This window comes from Leptopilina boulardi, unplaced genomic scaffold (assembly GCF_019393585.1).
Source record: "Leptopilina boulardi isolate dan_hultmark-lab unplaced genomic scaffold, ZJU_Lbou_2.1 LbouV2_325, whole genome shotgun sequence".
NCBI lineage: Eukaryota > Metazoa > Arthropoda > Insecta > Hymenoptera > Figitidae > Leptopilina > Leptopilina boulardi.
Window position 1 is genome coordinate 4,720,798 of NW_026137891.1, and position 25,168 is coordinate 4,745,965.

Below are 25,168 nucleotides of genomic sequence, written 5' to 3' on the forward strand. Positions count from 1 at the left end.
TACTTCTTTGGAGTAACATATGTTTTACTCCAAAGAAGTGAAATTTACTCTAAAAATATAGGATTTCTATTGTACCTTTATAATAAACTTCAATTTTTCTTACATTGATAATTAATTTTTCCAAATGGAAATTTAACTCTTTTTGGAGTGAATTTTTCATCCTCTTTTAATATTCTCTAAAATTGAGATTTTTCTTCTTGGAACTTGTTTTGCTATTTTCAAAATTTTGTAATTCCCAAAATTCCACTTTTTTTTGAAATTATATTAATTCACAACTCGTGGAGTTAAATATTGTACCAAAAATTCTCTTTTTAAATTCTCAATTTTTTTTTACAATTCTCATGAATACTTTCTTTTTTCATAGATCCGTTCGAAATGAATATTTCTCTTGTGAATCCCCTATAGAATATCCTGAGGATTTTCCCGATCAAATTATAATAATAATAATAATAATAATAATTTTATATGAGAATATCTCAAAGGTAATCCTAGAGGGAAAACCCCTATAACCCGTTTAAGAATGAAAATTCCAGAATAAATTAAAGATCAAACTCGTTAAACGAGATCGTTGAGGAAATTTTCACACTAAAAATATAATTGTGCAAAAATTTGATTTTTTGTAAATTAAAAAAAAAATTTTTTTAATTCTGTTAAAGGAAAGTTTCATATATAGGTAATTCTATATAAATATCATTTTAATTAAGACTAAGAATGACAATAAAAAATATTTCATAGTTGAGGAAATAAATCGATTTAAATATGTATCAAGTTATTGCACTGATTATTTATTGAATGGTCTTGACCATTTATTAAATAACGTTGCAATGTGATTTAAACCCAGTTCTTGTTTTTTTTTTTATTTTTAAATTAATTAATGTCAATGATTATATAACAGTTACCAATAATGTTTTCAACTTTCATATTAACCTGTTGGTATAACTTTTTTTTTTATTGTTATCGATATTTTTATAAAATTTGAAAACACATAAATTGTTTATTGTCAATAATTGCAATAGTGAAAATATCTATCGAGAGGAAAAAAAAACTTGCCAGATAAACAAATTTTGAATAAATTAATTACAAGTTAATAAAAAAAAGTAATATTAATTAATAAATAAATATTAAATTTAAAAATTCATTTAATAAATATAATAAAAATAAAATAAATAATAATTGAGAATCTTTTACATAATATATTATTTTTAATAAAAAGCAAAATGAAATGTTTGTGTTATTCACGAAAATTGCAATAACAACTGTTACATAAAATGTAGACCTCAAGAGAAATTACCCGAAATCAGTAAGTGATTAACATCACGACGAGTTGCGATAGTTGTAATTATAACTTTAGCGCACTTTCATAATTTAAATATTTTCATTTATGGAAAAGTACTGGAAATTATTTTAAAACAAAAAATAATATTTTTTAATTCTAAAAAATAGTTTTTTGTTTTTATTTTACATAATATATCTCTGTAATAATTTAAAATGATAAAAATGAAAAATTAGTTCATGAGTTTTTATGTTAAAAATAATCGTATAATTGTTGTGTGTCAACAAAATAAATTGTTATTGTAGAAAAAAAAGGATAATTTGTTATCTGTCATAGTATATCAACAAATAATTAAAATTACAAATTCAACAATCTATTAAATTTTTTTTTAAATGAAAAAAAGTAATTTAAAAGTATATTATTTTCATATGAAGTGCATGTATGAAAAGAATTATAGTATCACGTAAAATATTTATTTTGGCTCACATGAGGTCAAAATCGTAAATTGTCAGTTAAAAAAATAATTGCAATTTTCTTTTTATAGATTCATTTTAAATATCGAGTTTCCATATTTTGGAAAGAAAAAATTTAATTATTAAATAATATCAATAAATTATTTATTAATATTAATAATTTTTTTATTAATTATTTCTAATAATTAATATAATTAATAAATTATTTATTTAGTATTTATTTCGTTCTTATTTATTGAATTAATTATTATTTTGACTATTATTAATAGTCAATTTTTAGTAATTTATTTGATCACTTTTTTTGAATATTGATTTTCTTGATGGAATTTTTTTTTTTAATTATAAAACGAAAGAAGAAATTCCAAGGTTAATTTGAAAGCCCATGAAAAGATTGATTAACTATTTGTATTGTCATACGCACTCGCCTTACGTGTAATTACTGCACACAGGGAAGAGCATTTGTTTCGTTATGTGCAATTTAAAGGCAATGCATGTACAAAAACCGATACGCCACTAAAGAAGTCGCTTAATCAGAAAACACTTTCCTATGCTGATGTTTTATGGAAAGCACGATCTCTATGCAATAATCACTCTTGCAACTGACATCAAATAAGAAAAATAAAAAACAAAATTCAAAACACCCAAAGAATTTCAAGAACCAATGCAATAAACCATTTTTTTTTTAATTAAAAATTTATCACCTTAATGTTCTTATTATTTAATTAATATTAATTATAATTACGATTATTTTTTTAAATATTTAAATTTAGAATTTTCTTTTTTTTTAAAAAAATATTTTATTAAAAATAAGAGAATTTAGAATTTTCTTTAAAAAAAAATATTTTATTAAAAAATAAGTATTTTATACTGTACATGTGTGCAATTTACTTTGTAAAATTTTAAACATAATTTAATTTGTAGAATTTAAATAATTGATCAATTTTGTTTTGCGTAGAAAATAATATCAGAAAATATTAGTATTACCTTAATTAGTATAATTTTTTTTTAAGCACTATCAAAAAATTCGATCACAAATGCTTTGTCCTGTGGACCATAACGGGTTAATGGTAAATCATATGGCATTGGAAAAACTGGAATATCTGAAGATTCTTGTTTTTCAATTGGAAATGTTGTTTCTTTTGTCTGTAAAAACAGTTTTAAATAAATACTTATAAGAAATTAATATTGTATTAAAAAATACTTACTATTAATTTTGGAATGAAAACAATGCCAGCCTCATAATTCATAATATAATTTGACTGTCTAAATGTTCCCCAAGCAGCTTTACTCAAATTTGCGCTAGTCAAAACAAACCAAGGGATTTTTTTGAAATCTCGCGAAATTCTCGTATACGATTTAATATGTGGCATTGCTCTGTCTCTATTAATTTTACTCGCTTTCCATTGACTGCAAATTAACAATTAATTATCAAAATAAATTTTTTTTTAAATTTTTGAAAAATTATTTCTCCTTTTTGTGTAAAAATTTCTACTCACTACATGTAACTCTCGATCCACTCTTGTTTCGAGTGTGTTTTCATACTATATGGTAAACAGCATGCAGCCGCTCGACAATCGATACTATTTTTAAAATTATTAATTGACGGATAAACAAATTGAAAATTTGTAATACTTTTTAATCCTGCATTCTTTTCTTTTGACATTGATGTGACAATGTCTTTTTGTAGCCAATTTTCAAAATTTGGACCAAAACTTCCAATACTCGAACATTGGGCAACAATAGGCCAATATGGTGAATCGGCAGGTAATGTCGCATGTTGAGAAAGAATTGATGCAAGTTTTTTGTGTCCCCAATTATTGAGGTCATGTCCTTTGTGACTTCCCGGTACAGATGCCAAGAAAAATACATTTATTGCCGAGCAATCTGCATGTCGTATCGCGTAAATCCATTCTGTTAAAGTTGCTTGTTTATAGGTCAATAGATAACGTTCGAAATCCTTTTTGAAACCAGTTGGCGATTCACCGTCATTTGAATTTGACGATTCTGGAAGTTGTGGAAGATGAGGCGATATCCATACACTGAAAAAAAAATAATTTCAATGAAAATAAAATTTACATTTTAAAAATTAATTTTCTTCTCCTTACCCTTGAGTTCTATTTTCCCAATCGTCGGAATAGAGATTAGCTGTCGAGACAATTATTCTTATTCCATTGTCCTTGTATTTTAAAAGCGATACTTTTGTATGATGACAACCAAATGCAGAGGGTTTTGGTATTTCAATAGCGGTAATATTAGCTGGCAATGGATCAGAATCGACTCGACTTTCATAAAGTACAAGCATTTTAGCTGATTGTGCTGCCAAAAGATATTGAAGACACAACCAACCCATATCAATCATAAAATTAAAATGTAAACTCTCGACAATTTCACCGAGGCTAATATCGAGAATTTCGGGTAATGTGATAGTTAAAGGTTGATTAAAAGTCTCTTTTATTTCTTCGACTCGAGTGAAAAATAAATGATAAGGAGCAGAGAGAGCATATTTTAAAGCAAATTCACCAGGTTCAACAACATTTGCCTTTAATCCGGCTCTTCGCATTTTTTCTAATGCTTGTTTTCGAATATTTTCACGAGCTGCTGTTGTTTTACAGCCAATAAAATTCTCTACAATTGATGTACCGGTAGTTGCTGACGAATCAGAGGAATAAGAATTTGTATTTGAACTGGAACTTGATTGTGATGAAAAATTTGAATCGTAAATTTCTATTGTTTTCGATTTCTTTTGAATGGTCGTCTTGTCATTATTCTCGGAGCCATTTCGTTTTAGATTTTGTTTTGGAGATTTTTCAATATTTTTAAAAGAACCAGACTCATAACTCGCTAGTAATTCGGCTTTTTCGTCAAGTTCTTTTAATTTTTTTTCCCTTCTTAGTAAAGCTGCTTGTTTGTTTCTCTCTATTTTTTGTTTTAGTTCATCGGAAATTGTTTCCTTGCCTTTGGAATTGGAATTTTTTGGTGAATTTTTAGGGTTTATACTTTCTTGAGGTTTTAATGATTGACTTGTCCCTCCATTTCGATCTCTTTCCTTTTTTAACACAATTTGTAAAACTTTCAATTGGTCCAGCAATTGAGATCTATCGGGACATTCAAAATCCAAATGAGCAGGAATAGTTATAACGTCATCGAGATTATTTATTATCAGTTTTTCCACTGAAAACGTGTTTATTGTCAATTAGAAATAAATTTTATTCCCTTTTATTAATTATATTTGAAAAATACTTAGAAAAATCTTTAATGAGAGTAATTGAGGTTAGTAGAAAAATTATTTAATTTCAAAATATACTTACGATGAGGATGTGACATTTCATTGAAATGGATAGGATTTTTTCGATAGCATTTTTCCTGATATGGACATAATGTTTTCTTAACTGTAACAAAACTTTTGTTAGTATTTTTTCACATACATAACCTCAAAATCGATAACCAGTGTATTTGATGATAAAATTACCTGTTTCAGATGTAAATCTATTCATTGCATATGTTCGAAATAAGAAAATAGTTCTCAAATTATATGATTTTATCAAAATTTTTATTTTTATTAACATTAAACTAAAAGAAAATTATTTTTTTAACATATTTTAACTTCACTTGATAACACAATGACAGATATGAGCATTGTTTTTGAATGTAGTGGAGAAATTCGAGACTAGATGGCAGCACACGCGTCGTTTGTATCGTATGCATTACATTATTTTTAATTTTCTTTATTTTAATTAATTTTTGTATATAAATGTCAATTATAATAGAAAATATTATTAAAAAATAAACCAGAAATGTTTATTAAATAAGTAAAGTAGTGAAACTTTCATTTATAAGGCTCAATTTAACTCAAATACTTAGCATATTGATTGATCAATGAGTCACTTATTAATGACACTTGCTGAATTCCAGGAATAAGTTGAATGGATTTGTAAAAATTTTCTAACCTACATAATTTCCAAGAATTCACTTCAATGAATTTGTAAAAATCGTAACGTCCGTGCTTTTTTGCAAATTCAGGGCGCGAAATTCAAAATATTAAAAGTAAATTAAATGGAAATAATTGATTTTCTTATTGATTTTTCATTAATAATTAATAATTAATAATTAATCAATAATATATTATTTTAAACGAAAATATAAGTAAAATGAGGTTATATAAATATAATTATTACTTGGAAAATGTATAAAATAAAATAAATCAGTATTAAATGAGTTAAATATTAAATTTCATATATGTCCATTCAATGAAATAAATATAAATAATTAAAAATCGATAAAAGTAGGATAAATAGACTAATAATTAATTAATATTTAATTAATTGTTAATTGCTGATTAATTAATTAATAATAAATAAATGAATAAATATGAAAAATAATTCATAAAAATTTGATATTTTTAATATTTATTATGTCAATTAATAAAAATGAAGTAATTGGTCAATTAATTAATCAACTAATTAATTAATTAATTAATTATAGTAATTACTTTTCTGAATAATTTTTTTTAACTGTTTAAAAAATGCATATATAATTATATAAAAATAATTTTCTGAATAAAAAATAATATTACGAATATTATAATAATAGTTTATTTGAAATTATTGTTAATATTAAAAAAAAAAAAATGTTTGAAACTTATTTTTTTGTAAAGAAATAAAAAGTTATTTTGAAAAAGAAAAATTCTAAAGATACAATTTTTAAACTAATATTAAAATCATTCCTCGATTTTCTAGAAGAATGCTTTTGCTACTTTCTTATTGCATCACTTTTGAAAATAGGAAAACTTATTTCATTACTCAGGGAAATTTTGCTTGAGGCGCGTTATAAGAAATTTTAAATGGAAGGCGCGATGTTGAAAATCTTTATAATAAACCATCATCAAACAGCTGAAACTTACAAGAAAATATATATATATATAATTGATTCCAAGTTTCTGGAGCATTATTTGATGTGGTTTCATTAATGTTTACAATACAGAAATTCGCATGAATAATATAAACCCTTATTGTATAAAATGTGTACTTAATTAATTTCTGAATTATTTACAATAATAATATTGTTAAACAGAAAATAATTAAATTGCAAATTATATATTTATTTATTTAATTAATTTAATTTATTTTATTCATTTAATTTATATTTTTCATTTTATTTATTTTATTTATTAAAAAAAAGGTTTGTGTACTTATTATATTTTTTAAGTGTTGATTGTTGGTTCTAATTATTAAACTATGGGATTAAATTACCTTGATATGAGATTCTAGGAAACTGTGGTAATATAACTACTATTTGCGAAGATATTAATTATTGCCATGAACATGACACATGTGTAATTTGATAAGTAATTAAAATTGAACAAAATTATTCATATTTTTTTTCACCACTTTCCCGTAGATGACAGTTATTAAAATTCTGAACGAATTCCAGTAAATTTTAATCAATTGTGCACCCAAAGAAATTATTTATTCAAACCAAATATAATATATTTGAATTAATTGAATGTATATTTGTCTCAGAGCCTACTATAGTTTATTTATTTGACGTAAATAAAAATTTTATTTGCCATAAATAAAATTTGTATTTAAATCAAATAAAATTTATTTGCAACAAATAAATAATTATTTGCAACAAATAAATATTTATTTGGCTCTGAGACAAATATATATTTTTTCTCCGGGTGTGTTATAGAAACAAAATTAAATATAATCTATTTTTATATATAATAATACAAGTAATAATATTCTAATAAATTAAATTATTATATAATAATACAAACAAATAATATTAATATAATAATTAGAAATTTAAAAAAATATATTTTTCTCTACTTTACTGGATAATTAAAAATAAACGCATAAAATAAAGGTATTCACATAGTGGGCAGAAATAGGATCCATAACCCATCGCGTATATGTATGTATAATAAAAGGGACTTTAATATTTCCATATGATATATATAAAAAGCTTTTTATAAAATCTACTCTGCAAAAAAAAAAAAAAAATTAATTACTCTTGAAGTTCAAGAAAAAAAGTTGAAAATATAATTTTATTTTTTATCTCATTTATTCAACGTGAATCGAATAATGCAATTAAAACTACACTCGAAGCACTTCATTTGTCTTGAAAATTTAAATAAAAGTTGTAAATTTAATCCCGCTTTTCTCTATAAATATTTCTTTTGGCTTTGGATTTTTTTCAAAATTAAATTATTAAATTGCATTTAATGATAAAATTTTTTGTAATTTTTAATAAAAAAAAATGTTATTTAAAAAAAAATTGTAAAAATAGAAAAATAGTAGAATAGTAAAATAGTAAATAAAAAATTAACAATTTGATGTTGTTATTCAATTTGAGAGAATTTGAAAAGAAACAATGAAAATCTTATAAATCCACATTGAAAGAGCTCGAATGTGAGAGCAAATCAGGTGGGGGGGTGGAAGCGATGCTGAGCGTCGCGACGTCTTCAAAAAGCTCAGTTACCGCCCAGACTGCGCCGCGTGCGTTTCGTCTTTGCTCCTTTTAATGCAGTTTTTCGTTTTTCTGAATGCACGTTTTTCACCACATACATTCAAATTTTTCAATATTCAAAAATTAATTAATTTTAATTATCCCCATCGAAAATTTTTTTTTTGACATTTTAAAACAAATTTTATTCTCCTCACAAAAAAAATTAATTCACGAAAAATTTTTTAATTGAAAAATAAAAAAAAAGGATTAAATAATATTTAATTAATTCGTAAAATTTTGGAAATTAAAAAAAAATAAATAAATAAACTGTGATTTATTGGTGTGTAGGTGAGTCAAGATATTTATCTCGGGGGTGCTACTGCAAGTGTCTGGTGGATATAAGTGGAGGTGCAACCTCCGAAAACTAAAGAAGATTGTCGTTTCCTCTGGAGGCAATCAGAAGACAGTCAAGATCCATTGCTGCCAGGAAATGTCGGAAAGTCAAGGTAGGATTAATTAATTACTAATTAGCAAATTATTTCGATTTACAAAAAAAAAAATAATTTTTTTGTTCTCGTTCTACTTTTATTTTTTTGTGCTGCTTTTTTTTGATCGTTTTTGTGGTTCTTTTTTTTTTTGCTGGACATGCTCGGACCATTATTCATGGTTTTTAATTATTATACAACTGCAACGTTTGATCTTTTATCGGGAAACGATTAGAATTGAATTACGTTTCTCCGAGTAAACCAACACGTTGCAAAATAGTGGAATGAAAAAAGAAATTCTTTTTTTTCAATTTTTAGCGAATTTGTTCTTTTTTTCGGTAGAAAAGGAATTTTTTATTTTGCTATCCTGGTTGTTATTAATTTTTTTACTGTTTTTTTTCGCGTAATATTTTATTAATTTTTTATCCCATCAGAGTTGCTATTTATTTTTATTTAATTTTATTTAATTTTATTAATTATTTTTGTTATTATTTATTTTTATTTAATTTTATTTATTATTTGTTTATTATTTTTTATTTATTTAATTTTTATTTATTTTTATTTTGTTAATTTTTATTTATAATTTATCAGTTTTATTTATTTAATTTATTTCTATGTACTTTGTTTCATTTTTTTTAAATTAATTTTTAACCTATTTTTCTTTTAATTTAATTCTATAATTCGTTTTTAACATTTTTACTCAGTTTTAACATAATTTTTATAAAATTTGTTTTTAATTTACTTGAATTAATGTTTTTTTCGGAGTTAAAAACCATAGAATGAAAAAGGTTTTTAATTCGCATTTTTTGAAGTGTTTGTTTAAAAATTTTATCCACGTTCTTAATTTTATATTTCTTGTCTAGTTATGATTTTACCTACGGCATTTTTTTTTTTCACGTAAAATCTAATTAATTTCAAAGTGAAACAAAAAATTTTTTTTTTTCCTATTTTACAAAATTAGCCAGTATACTAATTATCTAGCTTGTTACTAGATAGTAATTTAGAAGAGGGGGGGGGGGGAGGGGAAACTTTTCGATTAGATATATATACACATATACAGAGTAGGAAAAGTTGTGTTAATTTTCAGGACTTTTCACTTTACTGAATACAAGTGAATTCTCGTGGAAATTCGAACTTTGAACTGTCAGATGCATTTCTGTCTGTTTGAAACTTGATAAAAAAAAAGTTTTTATCACTGCGGCTAATAGTCAAAAGTTCTTTCTCTAGAACGATAGAGATTATATATATATATAAAACTGTAAAGTGATATATGTCATAGAGCAAAAAAAAAAATAAATAAATAAATACTCGATCATTTCCAAAAAAACTTGAAAAATAAAGTACATCAAATTCATGAGAGTGGAAAAACCGCGCGTTTCACACAAAAATTTGTCACTGACATCTGTTATGTTTGATTCTCTCTCTCTCTCTCTTTTTTTTCTCTGCTTTTCATATTTTCATTCTAAGGGTTTCGCTTCGATGAAAATCGTTGAATCGATCTCATCTTCCTTCATAAATATTATTCGACAGGGACACATTTTTATTTCAAACATTTCAATGAAGAAGTGACATTTCGATTATGAAAAAAAGTTTTTTTTTCCCCATTAACAATATTAATTCCATTATTTTATCTTTTTTTTAATTGTTCTCGTACGAGCTTCTTTTTTCAGAATTGCCATATACAATAGAATATATAATTGGTCCAATTATATAGAAATGATTAGATACGATTTTAATTATAAAATTTTTTCGGAATTTTTTTTCCTATCATAAAAATATAATAAAGGTAATTTTTATGAATTAGTTAAAATTATATATAATAGAGGACAATTATTTTTTTATATTCGAGTTTTAATAGAGGAATATTAAAAAAAATCAAATTTGAAATTTAATTACATTAGAAAATTTACAATTTTATAAAAGAAACAAGCTTACAAGTTTATAGAAAGAAAAATGAAATAAGTTAAGAGTGTAATTAAATTGACAAATTAGATTTAAAAATAAGTAAAGGAAAAATTTGAATAAAAATCTAATAAATTAGGATTAAATGTTTTCTCCTTCGGTTTTGAAATAAAATCTCGTCGTTATTACACGGTACTAGTTGCCTCCGTGGAGCAAAAAAAAAAAAAGTGTCGAGTCAATAGATTTTATTAAAGAAAAAAAAAGAAGAAGCAGGACCAAACTAGATATTGAGGTCTGATTAACTTCATGTTAGAAGGACTTGGCAAAGCCCATCCAATTTAATAAATCGTGATCAGAATATTTATCAGTTTCATCTCCAGAAACATTTTCCACGATTTATTAAAATTAATGTTCCGATTTGTCCTGCTTTTCATACTCATAAAAAACCGGAGTTCGGAAGTATAACGTGTTACAGGAAAATTTTGTTTTTTTCTAACGAAAATAATTTTTTTATTTATTATTTTTATTAATAAATTAAATATTATAATTAATAACTAGCAAAATTAAACGCGCTCAAGCGCGCCAAATTGAGTATTTAATTGTTTGTTATAAAGAAATTAAAGATTAATATTATCAATAATAATTTAATTTATTAGAATATTATTACATATTAAATGATAATAATGAAAATTATATGTTTACAGGCCTCGGATTATACGACTTTTTTCAAAAATACGACTTTTATCGACTTATTTTAATAAAATGCGACATTTTTTTTTACATTTGAAACAAAATGTAAATAAAATACATTTTTTTAGTATAAAATGTAGATCTTCTTCAGATCTTCTTCAATTTAATTATTTAACAAATTTTTAACTAAAATGATTCTTCACTAAATTAATTATTTTTAACAATTTTAATGAAATACATCACAAATTCAATTATATCAAAATTATTTTTCAATTAAAATTTTTATAAAATTTAACAATTGTTTATAATTAAAAAAAAAATATCGCAATAAAATTGAATTATTTTTTAAAAATTTCAATTCAAAATAAACTAAAATTCAATTATTACAAGAAATTTTAATTCAAAATCAATTAAAATTCAATAATTATCATAAATTTTCAATTTAAAATTTAATTATTTACCAAGTTTTCAGTTTAAAATGAAATAAAATTCAATTAGGGGCCGTCCATATACCACGTGGACAATTTTTTTACAGATTTTTGACCCCCCGCCCCCCATTGTGGACACATAAATGCATTGAATCGTGGACATTTTCAAACTTTTTTAAACCCCCCCTCCCCCCCTAAAGTGTCCACGTGGTATATGGACGGCCCCTTATTTTCTAAAATTTCTATTCAAAATTAATTATCCAAATTTTGAATCAAAAATGAACTTCAATTAAATTATTATCCAAAATTTCCATTAAAATTCAATTATTTCCCAAAATTTTCAATTCAAAATGAACTGAAATTCAATTATTTTCCAAATTTATAATCAAATAAAATTTCATTATTCTCAAAAATTTGAATTCAAAATTAATTGAATTTTCAATAATTTGAATTTAAAAGCATCTAAAATTTAATTATTTCTAAAATTGTCCATCGAAAATTTTTTTTTTTTGAAATTTAATAATTTCAATTATAACTCTAAGAAAATTCAATTATTTTTAACTATTTTAATAATATTCTTTGAAATTTCAACTACCTGAAACCATTTTTCAATTAAAAATGATTTTCAAATTATTGTATTTTGTTCGCATTTTCTAATAAATTTTTAGTGAAATCATCTAAAATTTTAATTACAACACACTTAAAGTTTCAATTAATTTCAAAAATCTCAATTTTAAATCTTTGAAAATTCAATTAAATTTAAAAAATGTTTTCCAAAAATTGTTTGATAAATTATTTTTAGTTCTGTAAAATTTAATAATTGTTTGAAAATTAACAATATCTTTTGAAATTTAATTATTTCTAAAAATTTCAACTTTAACCCTTCGAAAGGGATTATTATTAAAAAAAAAATTTTTATTTAAAAATCTGTAAAATATTTTTGTTAAAATAAAAAACAAATCCACTTTTTTTTAATATAAATCGACTAAAACGACTTTTTTGTGTCTTTAAGTTGATTCGAGGCCTGTGTTTTTATAATTAATATTTAATAGGTATTCGTTGGCCCCTGGTACCTTCAAAATTAATTTTCAAAAATAAATTTTTTTCAAATTACTATCTTGTACGAAATTTCCTGGCGCATCTTTTTTCTCATTATAAATTTCTTGTATTTGTATACAATTTTTGAATCAATATACAACTTTAAAAAAAATTTCGTTGGTAAACGTTGTGTACTTCAGCTTCGTGAATTGAATTTTCGAATTTGGAATTTTAAAGAAACTTATTCCGAAATTTGGAAACACAATTATACAACTTTGGCAAAAATGAGAAAAAGAATTGTCAAAATTTGACGCGTCATAAGATTACTATTAAAAAAAAACACGTGAAATCAGAAAAGGCCAATTTCAAGTTAGGACAGATTTTATTATTATATAATAATGATAATACGAAAGGGCACTGTCCGTATATATGTGAATAAATAAATAAATAATAATAATATAAATAATAAAAATACTAATAATAGTAATAAAAAAAGAATATTAATAAAAATACCAAAAACAATAAAATTAATAATTTATTTTATTTATTTGTAGTTTACGGGCGCAGTGCAATAAATAATAATAATAATATAAATAAAAGGTAATAAATATTTAGAAAAAAAGTAATAAATTGAAAAAAAAAATTATGAATGTAAAGGAGAATTCCCCCCCGAAAAAAATAGGGGAAAAAATAATTTTTTATTTAACGAAATTAATGCGAGTTGGAGAAAGGACAAGAACTCCGTGTTCATATTTTGAATAAAAGCTGTCGTACACATAACTCGAGGGGATCGCGTTACGATAAATTTCAGGCTTTATTTACTAATTAGAACATTCTAATGTTTTGTATTTGCAGCATCGTGTGTCAAACGCACACGTGAACTCCACACAGTGTGAAGTAATTAACAAGAATTGAAGTGGATATAGAAATTAATTTTAAAGCTCGAGGGACATGTAGAGAATAAAAAAAAAATGAATTTGCATTGTATAAAAATAAAAAATTGAATAGAAAAAAAAAGTTGTTAAATAAAAAATGTATAAAACAAAATAACAAAGGATTTACAATAATTGCCAAAAATGAACATAAATATAAATAAAATAAATATAAATAAAAAAAATAAAAAGAATAAAAGAAATAAAAAAAAAATAAATAAATAAAATATAAAAAAAAATGTTAATTAAAATTCAAAAATTATATTTTTTTCCCTAGTGACAATAAATTTAAAAATAAATTGGTATTTTTAAATTCATTACTGAATAGAAATTCAACTAATTTGTGGTTTTTCGTATACAAATTACAAATAGAACTTGAAGGTAAACTGCGATTAGCTTTAGAGAACTATTCTCGGATAGTTTGTTAGTTTAGATTTTTTACAACTGCACCGAGTGTTTATGACAGTGAAAGGAAAAACGAACGCCCCAAATCAGTCAATTCTCAAAAAAGCAATATGTCTTTATTTTGTGTCTTTCTTTTTATATATATGGTACCAAAATGACGGGCAGAATTCAAAATTATGTTTGAACATCGGACTATGTTTATTTTTCGGATCATGTCCCTTGGTACAAAAGCTATATTCATACTATATACTGCATTGCACGAGCAACCACCCAGTAAAATGTATGTATACTGATTCAATTAGTTTCTCCACTCAACATTGAAATATTCTATACTAATATATTCTTAAAAATCCTTAAGCTTTTATTGAATTTCTTCTTCATTTTCTCGCATTTGTATTTTTTGAAATAAAATTTCAAATTTTTATTTCTTTTGCATAACAACGAAAAAAGATTTATTTGTTTTAAATAATCTACTTGACTATTATCAAATAAATATTTAGTAGAATAAAATAAATATTTACTTGAACCGAATAATTTTTTTTTGTATATAAAAAAAATTATCAAACAAATATTTATTATCAAATAATTTTTAAATTATCAAATTTAATTGATTCAAATAATAATTATTTAATACCATATAAATATTTACTTCAACCAAATAATTTTTATTTGTATATAAAAAATTATCAAATAAATATTTATTTGTATCAAATAATTTTTATTATTGCACCAACGAAAAATCGTTGGTTTGAATATTGTTTATTTGATAAAAATAAAAATTATTTTGTAGAAATAAAAAATATTTGATACAATTAAAAATTATTAGATTATTTTGATACAGTAAATAATAAATGTAGAAATTATTATTTTAAAATAAATATTATTTCGTAGAAATAAAAATTATTTCGTACAAATGAAAATTATTTGGTACAAATGAAAATTATTTGGTACAAATAAAAATTATTTGATGCAGATAAAAATTATTTGATAGATTTAAAAATTATTTTGTACAAATAAAAATTATTTTGATACAATAATTATTTATTTGATTCAAATAATTAGTTACTTGACTGTTATCAAATAAATATTTATTTGATAATTTTTTTTATAAAAATAAAAATTATTTGGTTCCAGTAAATATTTATTTCTATTAAGTAATAGTAATTAAATAGTAGATATATTTGTTTCAAACATAGAAATTATTGGTTAAAATGAAGTTTATTTGATTTAAAAAAAATTATATTTACAAAAAATATTTGTTCAAATATTTGGTTTAAGTATAAATATTTATTTGGTTTTGCTAAATATTTATTTGATAATAGTCAAGTAACCGATTATTTGAATAAAATAATTTTCTTTCTCATGTGAAAGAAATAATTTTTTTGTTGCGACAGCAAAAAATTTAAAAAAAAAATTATTATTTAATTAATAATTATTTAAATTAGATAAAATATTTAAAAATAAAAAAAAAATTTATATAAAAGTATTCGAAAAAAATACGTTTTTGCGGAAATTGATGGGTTTTAATATATGTATATTTATTGAAATTTCTCGTCTTTTATAATGGAGAGTTATTATATATAGTTTGAAGTATATTATAATCAAAAATCGACAGTTTGATGGAATTATTGCAATTTTCGACAGGTTAACGATTATATACCACCATCCAGATTTTATATCTATATATATATAGGACCCACTTTTTAATGTTTCCATTCGAGGCTATTTCAAAAATAGCCTCTTCAATCTAGATTGCCAACGAATACATGAATTGGTCGCCCATTCAATGCACTGACAATGCAAAAGTAGACCATATCTCTATTTTTTTTTTTTTTTTTTTTTTTTGAAATTCATTTTTTCAATCCTTTGAACTTCAAACTCATCCTAGAATTTTCCGCACCACAAATTTCTTTTTATTTAAATTTTTTTTTTTAAAGACCGTTACTGTCTCTAAATTATTATTTCTAAATTTCATTTTTATCCCCTCAATTTTGGTTTTGAGAAAGAAAAGAATTACAAAAAAAATTATATTTTTATTTATTAAAAAAAGTTTAAAATTAACTTTATTAATAAAAAAAAAATTTTAATTAAAAAATAATATAATAATAAAAAAAAAAAAATAACTTTAATTAAAATAAAAATTTTTTTTGAAAAAGTGTAAATAAAAAGATAAATAAAATAATAAAATAGAAAAAAGAATTTAAAACAAACATTTTACTTGAATTTTATTTTAAACATTTATTTCGAGAATTAACGAGTTAATCTTTAAAGTGTGCAAGAATTGCGAGAAACAAGTGATAAGTATTGTCGAAAAGTTTTTCTTCTAAAAATCCTTTCTCTCTCTCTCTCTCTTTCTCTCATTCCTATTATCTTATTCTTCTCTATTTCCTTGCTGAGCTAAGCTCTGGTATCGTGAAACTTAACTTTTTTTTCTTTTTCTTAGTCACTTTATTTCTCGTTTTTTTTTTATATGAATTTTTATTGTCCTAATTTGCATAGTGCATTTATGTTTAATCGAGGTCTCAGTAACTTTTTAATAATTTAGGTCATCCTTGTTGAAGGGATGATTTTTTTTTTTTTTTTGAACTTTTGTATACGAAGAAAGATTCGATTCTAATTCAAAATCAATTTGAGAGTATTTTGCTATTATTTTATCTAGAATGCTAATTAAAAATGAGTTTATGAGATCAAAGCATTTTATTATATATAGAAAAATACTTCACTCTTTCCAAACTCGAGAAAATAATAATTAAGACAAAAAATATCAAAAGGCTTTGAAAAAAAAACAGATTTTATGATAAATTTAATGATCCTTTTTCATCTAAAAATTGTGGGTAAAATTTTTTTAATATTTTCTTATTTAATCTGGTTTTTCAATTTTATTGGTTTAGAAATTTTTTACATTTTAAATAATGATTGGTTATTTGGTTTATTTGTTTCTTATATAATTATAGATAAAATTATTTAATTCTTTATAAAATTATTTAATTTTTTATTACTATATATTGATGAGAGGATTGTATATATAAGAATCGTATAGACAGTAGAGGCTAATAAAAGTTGAACGTCAAGAGTTTCGTTTTCAATAACTCTTGAAAGTTATCAAAAGTTTCATTCCCTCTTAATATTTTTACCTTTTATCGTGTTTTTTACCTCTTGAATTTTGTTTTTTTACTCTATTTCTGAAAAGACTTATTTTTGCAAAAAACAAGATCTATTTACTTTTTTCTCTATAAAATAACTATGAAATTGTAAATAATTTACGAGAAAGTAATTCATTCAAATTAAAAAAAAAATACAATTAAACTATAATAAGTAAATTATATAATAAATAAATAAATTAGTAAAAGAAAATAGGCTCGAATAAAAAAATTTATCTGGCACAGCAAAAGTTTTCACAAGAATACCAAAAGTTTTAATTGTTTCAGTCAAATCTTTCACTATTCTAGTAAAATCTTTCGCTGTACCAGATGAATTTTTTTCCCCGCATAAATAGAAACAAATAAATTTTGTTTCCAAATAAAAAAATTTTTTTAAAATTCCATATTGAAAAAATTAGCAAAAATGTTATGAACAAAAAAACAATTATAATTATTTACATAATTTTTTTTATGTTAAATAATTATTTTTGTTAAATAATTATTCAACAGTCTTTTTCTGTTATTTTTTCCCAAACCTATGTTAAGAGACGATTTTCGCGAATTGTTAATTTTTTTTCCACTTCTTTTAATTTTTATCTCTAAGATGATATAAATTTTTACCAATGAAAACTGGGTTCTTCAAATAAAATATATATAAAAACCTCTGTGGAAATTCTCGGGAGATATTAGATTTTTTTTTATTTCTATGAGCCGCACACTCTGAATTATGTGTCTCGTCCATTTTCCATCTCTCTCACTCTATCTCTATATACGCATCCTGAACCCGCGCGCGTACGTTGACGTCGAACAAAACTTCCAAGAGGCGTCGCGACGCATTCCCCAAGCGACGCCGAGATCCATTGATTCCCTCATCCCGTTCACTATCTACATCTTTTGCCTTCTCTTAACCTCGTCCCAATGCCACTAGGTACTTTCACATTCTTTAAGATAAAAAAAAAAAAAATAAATAAAAAAGAAAGAAAAATGAAGCGGAATCCGGAAATGGGTTCAACGTAAAAGCGGAAAAGAAAAAGTTCAAAATGGTCTCCAGGCTCTTGCTTATATATATATGGAGAGAGAAAGAGAGAGACAGAGAGAGAGAGAGAGGTTTCCGCATGGAGGAAGAACTCTAAAGTAACCTTTTGCATTAACTATAACTGCACTTGAAAAATCTGGAATTTTTCTAAAGATAAAAAATTCATGTGAGCAAAAAAAGAATGATTTTTTTTTAATTAAACAGAAAAATAAATTTTTACTCTTTTTTTTTATTGGAAATTATTTTTTATTTATTTATATTAATTATTTATTTTAACTTATTTTTGTTATTATTTATTATTTATTTATTTTAATTTTTTATTCATTTGTGACGCGATCTGAAGAAAGGGACCTTAGAAGCAAATCACTTTGAGGTTATGTTTGTTTTATTTTTTTCTTGATTAAAAGTTTCTTTTTAATTATTGCAAATTAAAATCAGTGTTTATGAAATATTTCACTTGTAATGAAGACATAAATGATGTATATTGACAGTTGATCCATTTTTTGTATTTTCATTTCAAAAATTTCAAACATAACCTATAATTTTTAGCTCCTATTTATAAGGTCCCTTTCTTCAGATCGCGTCACATTTATATTCATTATTTATTTATTTATTTTTTTTTATTTATATTCATTATTTATTTATATTTATTATTTTTATTTATTATTTATTTTTATTTATTTACTTATTAAGTTGACGCGGGCATAAATTTTTATTTATTATTTTTATTTTATCGAGATTTTACTCTCCTATTTGATAAAAAAAATTTTAATATTAATTTCAATTTTAAATCGAATTATTTTTTTTTGTTTTAAAAACTTTTTTCCTGTCTTTAATATTTTTTTTGCATTTTGACAAATTTTCGTTTTTGGCTCTCTTTTTTTTTGAATTAAAAATAAAAAACAAATGTGTTTGACCTATTTTTATTTTTTCTTTATGATTAGCATTTTCCGATTGTAACAGTTACTTTTTAATTATGCTCTTATATTTCTTATCTATATAGTTTTTTTTTTTTTTTTAAATCAGCCATTGTTTATTTTTCAAGCTGTTCTTAAAACAATGGAAAGGGATAATAATGAGTCTTTTTTATAAATTGTTGGAGAAAAAGGAAAAAAGAATTTATAAACTTTAAATGAAGTGCCCACCCTATAGTATAAAAAAAAAGAAAATATCGCAATGACAGCAAAACAAAGCGTAAAAAGTAATAAATAGCAAAAATTTTCTCATAAATATATTTTTATAAAAAAAGAAAAGTTGAATTCAAAAAATTAAATTAAAAAAAAACATAAGTTAAAAAATGAATTATAAAATAAATTACAAAAAAATTGAATTAATAAATTGAATTAATAAATTGAATTGAAAAAATAGAATTTATAAAAATGAATTTAAAAAAATGGAATTAAAAAAATTGATTAAAAAAAAAAATTAAAAAGTCCACATTTTGTAATGAAGTTTTCATTAATAAGAATTATGAAAATTTTTAATTAGTTTTTTATCACTGAATTTGTATTTTGAGAAAATTGAAGAGATTTGAAAAAGAATTTTCCCATTGCTCGTGGATTATATATATATATGCAAAATTAACGGCTTATTGTGTTCGGTCTTTAATGAAATTGTGCACAAAAGAAAATTGGACGGTTAACGCGTAAAAATAGCTTTTTAACAGTTAAAACTTTATAGAATACAACACAGCTGCTTTTAAAATTAACTTTTAGAATTTTTTACAACCTTTTGAAAATTGAATGTCAATAATGTTTTTCATTAGTTTTCACATTTACCCCCCACTGAAAGTTGACACCAATTTTTTTCCCCTCATTTTTGTAAAAAAAAAAAATTGTATTTCTTTATTTTTTTCAAGTAGTAGAATTTTTTTAAATGTAATTTTCATAAAACAAAAATAATAATAATAATTAAAATAAATATTAAAAAAAATAATTAAGTAAAATAATTAAATTAAACTTAATTAGCAATAAATTAAATAATAAATTAAATAATTACATTTGATAATATTTAATTAAACAATTAAAAAAAAAATTGTAAAACTTTGTAATAAGTACACAATGAAGAAAATAAATCTGTCTACAAAAAAGAAATTAATTCAAATAATTACATTTAATAATGAAATGAAAAAATTTTTTCCCTAGAAATACTAATTTTCATGAATCTATTAAAAAAAAAATGTTTCAGTATATGGAAGTAAATATAAAAAAATATTTCTTTTTTATTTTCTTCTACTCCAATTTTCCTTTAGTGTGCTTAATTAAAATTATTTTTCGCGATATCTGGTTCGAGACTTAATTTAATTTCTTGTGAGGGAATTAAATAAAAAGCCATTTCATTCGGTCCGTACAAAAGAGTTCGTGACGCCATGTTACGTGTGTTTTTTTTTACTGTTGTCTCTCCTTTAATTTTTTAAAGAAAAGTAATAAATGAAACGTTAAAATAAAAAAGAGTTAGGGTAAGTGTGGCAATTCATTTTTTCCTCTCCGAAGAATCATTGCTCTGGTTGTATAAGGCCAATGAGTTTTTGCTTACTCATACAACTTCTTCTCACTTTCTCTCTCTCTCTCTTTTTTTTTTTTTTAAACTTGAAACGTGACTTTTATAATATAATTTCAAGACTCTCTGAAGGTGAGACAATTCGGAGGCGGACCAAAAGAGTACATTCTGGTTCTTTTCTTTTTTTTTACGAGAAAAGTAATAATTTACTTTAACACTATGAATCTCCTTTTACATCGATAGTGCGGTGCTTGAAAAATCGTGAAAGACGAATTTAACGACGACAACTGTGCAAATAAATCGGGTCCTTTTGAAAATCAAGATAAAAAGCTCTTTCGTTTTTTTTTTTTTTTTTTTTTTTTTTTTTTTTGAACAATGTACGGTTCTGAAACGTGAAGGATATATTGATTATTGAACAAAGAAGAAAGTTGAGAAAAATCTTTTCTGTTTTCTTGTTCTTTTTTTTTTAACAAATTTATAAAATTCAATACGGAGGAAATTTAATTATAGTTTGTGAATTTATTTTATAATTAGGAAAAAAAATTTGGTACACTGAAAAAAATTTATTTGATTCAAACAATCGGTTACTTTACTATTATCAAGTAAATATATTTATTTGTATCAAATAAACATTTATTGTATTAAAATAATTTTTATTTACACGAAATAAATTTTATTTGTAACAAATAATTTTTAATTCTACGAGAAATAATTTTCATTTCTACGTAATAATATTTATTTGTACCAAATAATTTCTATATTTATTATTTATTATATTGTATCAAAATAATTTTCATTTATACCAAATAGTTTTTATTCGCACCAAATAATTTTCATTTGTACCAAATAATTAATTATATTTGTATTAAATAATTTCTTTATTTATTATTTATTGTATCAAAATAATTTTTATTTATACTAAATAATTTTTATTTCTAAGAAATAATTTTTATTTGTACCAAATAGTTTTTATTCGAACCAAATAATTTTCAATTGTACCAAATAATTTTTATTTCTACGAAATAATTTTTATTTGTATTAAATAAATAATATTCAAACCCAACGATTTTTCTATATTTGAAAAAGAAATAAAATTGAATTGACCCAAATAAAAATTATTTGATACAAAAAAATAATTATTTGATTCTACTGATGATGATTATTTAAATCAAAAAAATTTTTTTCCCATTTTTTTTAATGTACATGCAATAATTGTGAAAATTATTTTCCTTGATTGAAAAAATTTTGTTTTTGGGTTTTTTCTTAATTTAAAAAAAAAAATATTTTCTTTTTCAAAAAAAAAGGAGGGAAAAAATTATCAAAAGTAGTTAGGAAAATTTTAAAACTCCACAATGGTTTCTCTCTATACATCTTTATTTGAATTGGCTTCTTGAATTGAGAACACTGTTCTCCTTTTTCCGCAAATGTCTGACCAAACATGACGTACACTACTGAGAATGAACAAGTGGAAAAAGTAAACGGAGTTAACAAACAGACTCACTTTTTCTACACTCCTATGGAAAAGTTACGTTTTCATTATAGTTACGTTTTATTAACGTTATTTATGTTGACATTCCTTTTTAGCAATGTTTTTTATATTCAATTCTTGACCTGAAAATTTATTTTCAAATCTATTTTATATTTATTGTAGATTATTATTATACAATATTGTTATAATATATTAATATATAAATTAATAATAAATATAATAAATATAATAACAATAAAAATAATAATAATAATAATAATATATTTTTAATTATATTATAATTTTATATATTAATTTATAAACCTAATTTGATTTAAATAATTGGTTACTTGACTTTTATCATAAATATATTTGTACACGAAAAAAAATTTTTACTTGTTACGACGATATGTTTCACTAAAACAGCGAAAGTTTTCGCTATTCTACACTGAAAAGAAACTAGTAGGTTTTACTACTTTTTAACTACTCTGAGTAGTACAATAGGTCCTCAACTGAATTTAAACGGTTCTATTAACTATATGAAAATAGTTAAAGTAAAAATGTAATTGGTAGAATGATATATTGTGATTGTATTAACTCAATTTAAAAATTTTAAAACAACTCAAGATGTAAGTAGTAGATTTTACTACTTAAAGTGGTTCAATAGGCTTTAAGAACAATTTTTTGGTACATTTAATAAATATTTTGCAATTGAAACTACGACTTTAAGTAGTAAACTTTACTACTGAAAGTAGTTCAATAGGCTTTAAGAACATTTTTTTCAGTTTGGGAAATTATTAATTTTTGATAAAAGATATTTTGTACTTTGTTTATAATTCTTTGTACAAAATATCGTTCATCAAAAATTAATAATTTCCCAAACTGGAAAAAATGTTAAGTTGAAAAAACAAACGTAAAAAATAAATTTTTTTTAAATACTCTTATATTTGTAATGCTCTTAATTATAACTTGTATTTGTTTTTCTGTTAAAATTTGTTTAGAATAAATAAAAATTAAGTGTGAATATAGATAACTGATTGATAATTTTCCGAGGATTTTGAATTTGGGCTTAGTTTTTGTCTATATAACTGCGCATGCGCACAAAAAAGCAAATACTGTAAGGAAACCTTGAAAAAATTTGAATTAGCTCACTATTTTGCATAAAAATAGTTAAAAACTCAAAATATGCAAATTTTAGGTATAACCATTTTAAAGTATAGCTTTTCAGCTGTCTTTCCTGAAAATTAGAGCCAAATCGAAATAGATGTTTTTGAGTTATGAATTAAAAAAAAAACAGTTTTTTTAATCTACTGCGCATGCGTTTAGAGATAGCTCAAAAATTCCAACGCCATTGGATTCTTTGAAAAATTTCCCATCGACTAGTACCTTTCCAATTTTTTTTTTTGACCAAAATTAACATTTTTTCGAGCAGAAATGGATTTTTCAATCTTCATTTTGAAAGATGTCACTTTTTACGAAATTAACGATTGTGAGTGTTCTTTATGAGATAGGGGCTTGAAACTTTGGCTAGTTGAGTATTCTTAGAGGTAGAATACGCCTAAAAAATTTGAGCCAAATCGATAACTTGTCACCGACATCTGTTCGTTTTACCCGTGGAATCCCTCTTTATCGAATTAATTAAAATAGTAAAAATCTACTTCTTAAAGTAGTAGTTTTAATTACAGACGACTTGTTAATTCTACAACAAGAAATTTTATTGAAGCCTATAAAATCATAGAAATTAATAAAAAATTTACTACTCAAAAAGCAGTTATATTAATTAAAGAAAATAATTCCATTTACTACATTTCATATAACTATGGTGAATAGTAGTTGGATTTACTACTCTTCAAATTTTGAGTTGACTACAATTCCACTTGTTTTTACTACCTTAAGAAAGTTAATTTTACTACCGACCTGTAGTTGTACTTTAACTACCTATTTACTTAAAATCAACTATTACTTATTAACTTCTTAAAAATAGTTACATTAACTACATGAACATGATTAGATTAACTAAAAAAGTAGTTATTTTAACTACTTTCTAGTCAACTACCCAATGGTAGTTAAATGGTAGACAAATATATCGCTGTCCCAGATAAAGATTTTTTCCTAAATAAATTTTTTTCAGTGTAAATATTAATTTAATTTACTCTCTAAATCTGAATTAGTAAAAATGTTCACTAATTTAAATTAGTGACTCACTTTTTGCTTCTGAATTAGTAAAATTTTACTAATTATTAGTAACTTTTACTAACAATTAGTAAAATTTAACTAATTCTAAAGCAAAAAGTGAGTCACTAATTTAAATTAGTAAAAATTTTTACTAATTCAGATTTAGAGAGTATTATTAATTTAATTATTTTTGCAATTTATTGTAGATATTTGTTAAAAGAACATTTTCTATTTTTTTTCATTTCTTATTTTTTCCCTTGAATTTCGATATTTAAAAAATAATTAAAATTGGAGAATATAATTTTTTTTTTGAATCGTTTACACTTTATTATAAATATTGAAAATGAATATAGTTTCTATATATATTGCTGTACATGAAGTTTGAAGTGTTGAATGTAGATAATAGTTCAAAGCGAAATTCCTTTGCGTTTATAAAGTGGGGATTTCCACCTCGACTGTTCATAATATTCTCCTTGTGTAGCTGAAGTCAGCTTTAGAGAGATCCCTCAATTCGCAAGCTCCAAAGAGAGATGAGGCGAAATTTCGCTGAGAATGTCAGAAACAGGTAGATATATAATTACAGCAACGACGTATAATTAGATCTCAATTAAATGCCCAGCAGGTTTTCCAAGGGGGTTGGGGGTGGAGGGTGGAAGTAGTATAGCTAGGAGAGTTCTAGACCACTTACCCGCAGTCGGTAATGTAGATTCCTACATTATCATAAGTTGCCCAAATAAAAGTCGGTTGGTAGTAGGTGTCCTACCTTACCGACCG

The 25,168-nt window shown here is 23.2% G+C and overlaps 2 protein-coding genes across 13 annotated transcripts in view; one reads left to right on the forward strand and one right to left on the reverse strand.

Moving 5' to 3' along the window:
• Positions 1 to 2,606: 2,606 nt before the first annotated feature.
• On the reverse strand, positions 2,607 to 5,427 carry LOC127284680 (probable tyrosyl-DNA phosphodiesterase). The gene is made up of 6 exons (XM_051310255.1): positions 5,216 to 5,427; positions 5,055 to 5,135; positions 3,852 to 4,917; positions 3,243 to 3,785; positions 2,952 to 3,153; positions 2,607 to 2,889 (listed from the first exon to the last, which is right to left on the reverse strand). Exons 1-6 carry the CDS (start codon positions 5,310 to 5,312, stop codon positions 2,752 to 2,754), a joined length of 2,127 nt encoding a protein of 708 aa, XP_051166212.1. The 5' UTR covers positions 5,313 to 5,427; the 3' UTR covers positions 2,607 to 2,751.
• A 2,813-nt stretch (positions 5,428 to 8,240) lies between these two features.
• The window catches only part of LOC127284681 (transient receptor potential-gamma protein), a 142,378-nt gene continuing 125,450 nt past the window's right edge, over positions 8,241 to 25,168 (forward strand). For all 12 annotated transcript variants that reach the window (XR_007843515.1, XM_051310256.1, XM_051310258.1 and 9 more), the window contains exon 1: positions 8,241 to 8,702. The gene's annotated coding sequence lies outside the window, so the exon portion shown is untranslated. The remainder of the gene's footprint in view (positions 8,703 to 25,168) is intronic.

Coding starts and splice junctions, on each gene's coding strand:
- LOC127284680 (XM_051310255.1), bottom strand. CDS start 5,312: ATGTTAATAAAAATAAAAATTTTGATAAAATCATATAATTTGAGAACT. Junction 5,136..5,215: donor TAGATTTACATCTGAAACAG/GTAATTTTATCA, acceptor GTTTTGTTACAG/TTAAGAAAACATTATGTCCA. Junction 4,918..5,054: donor TGAAATGTCACATCCTCATC/GTAAGTATATTT, acceptor ACACGTTTTCAG/TGGAAAAACTGATAATAAAT.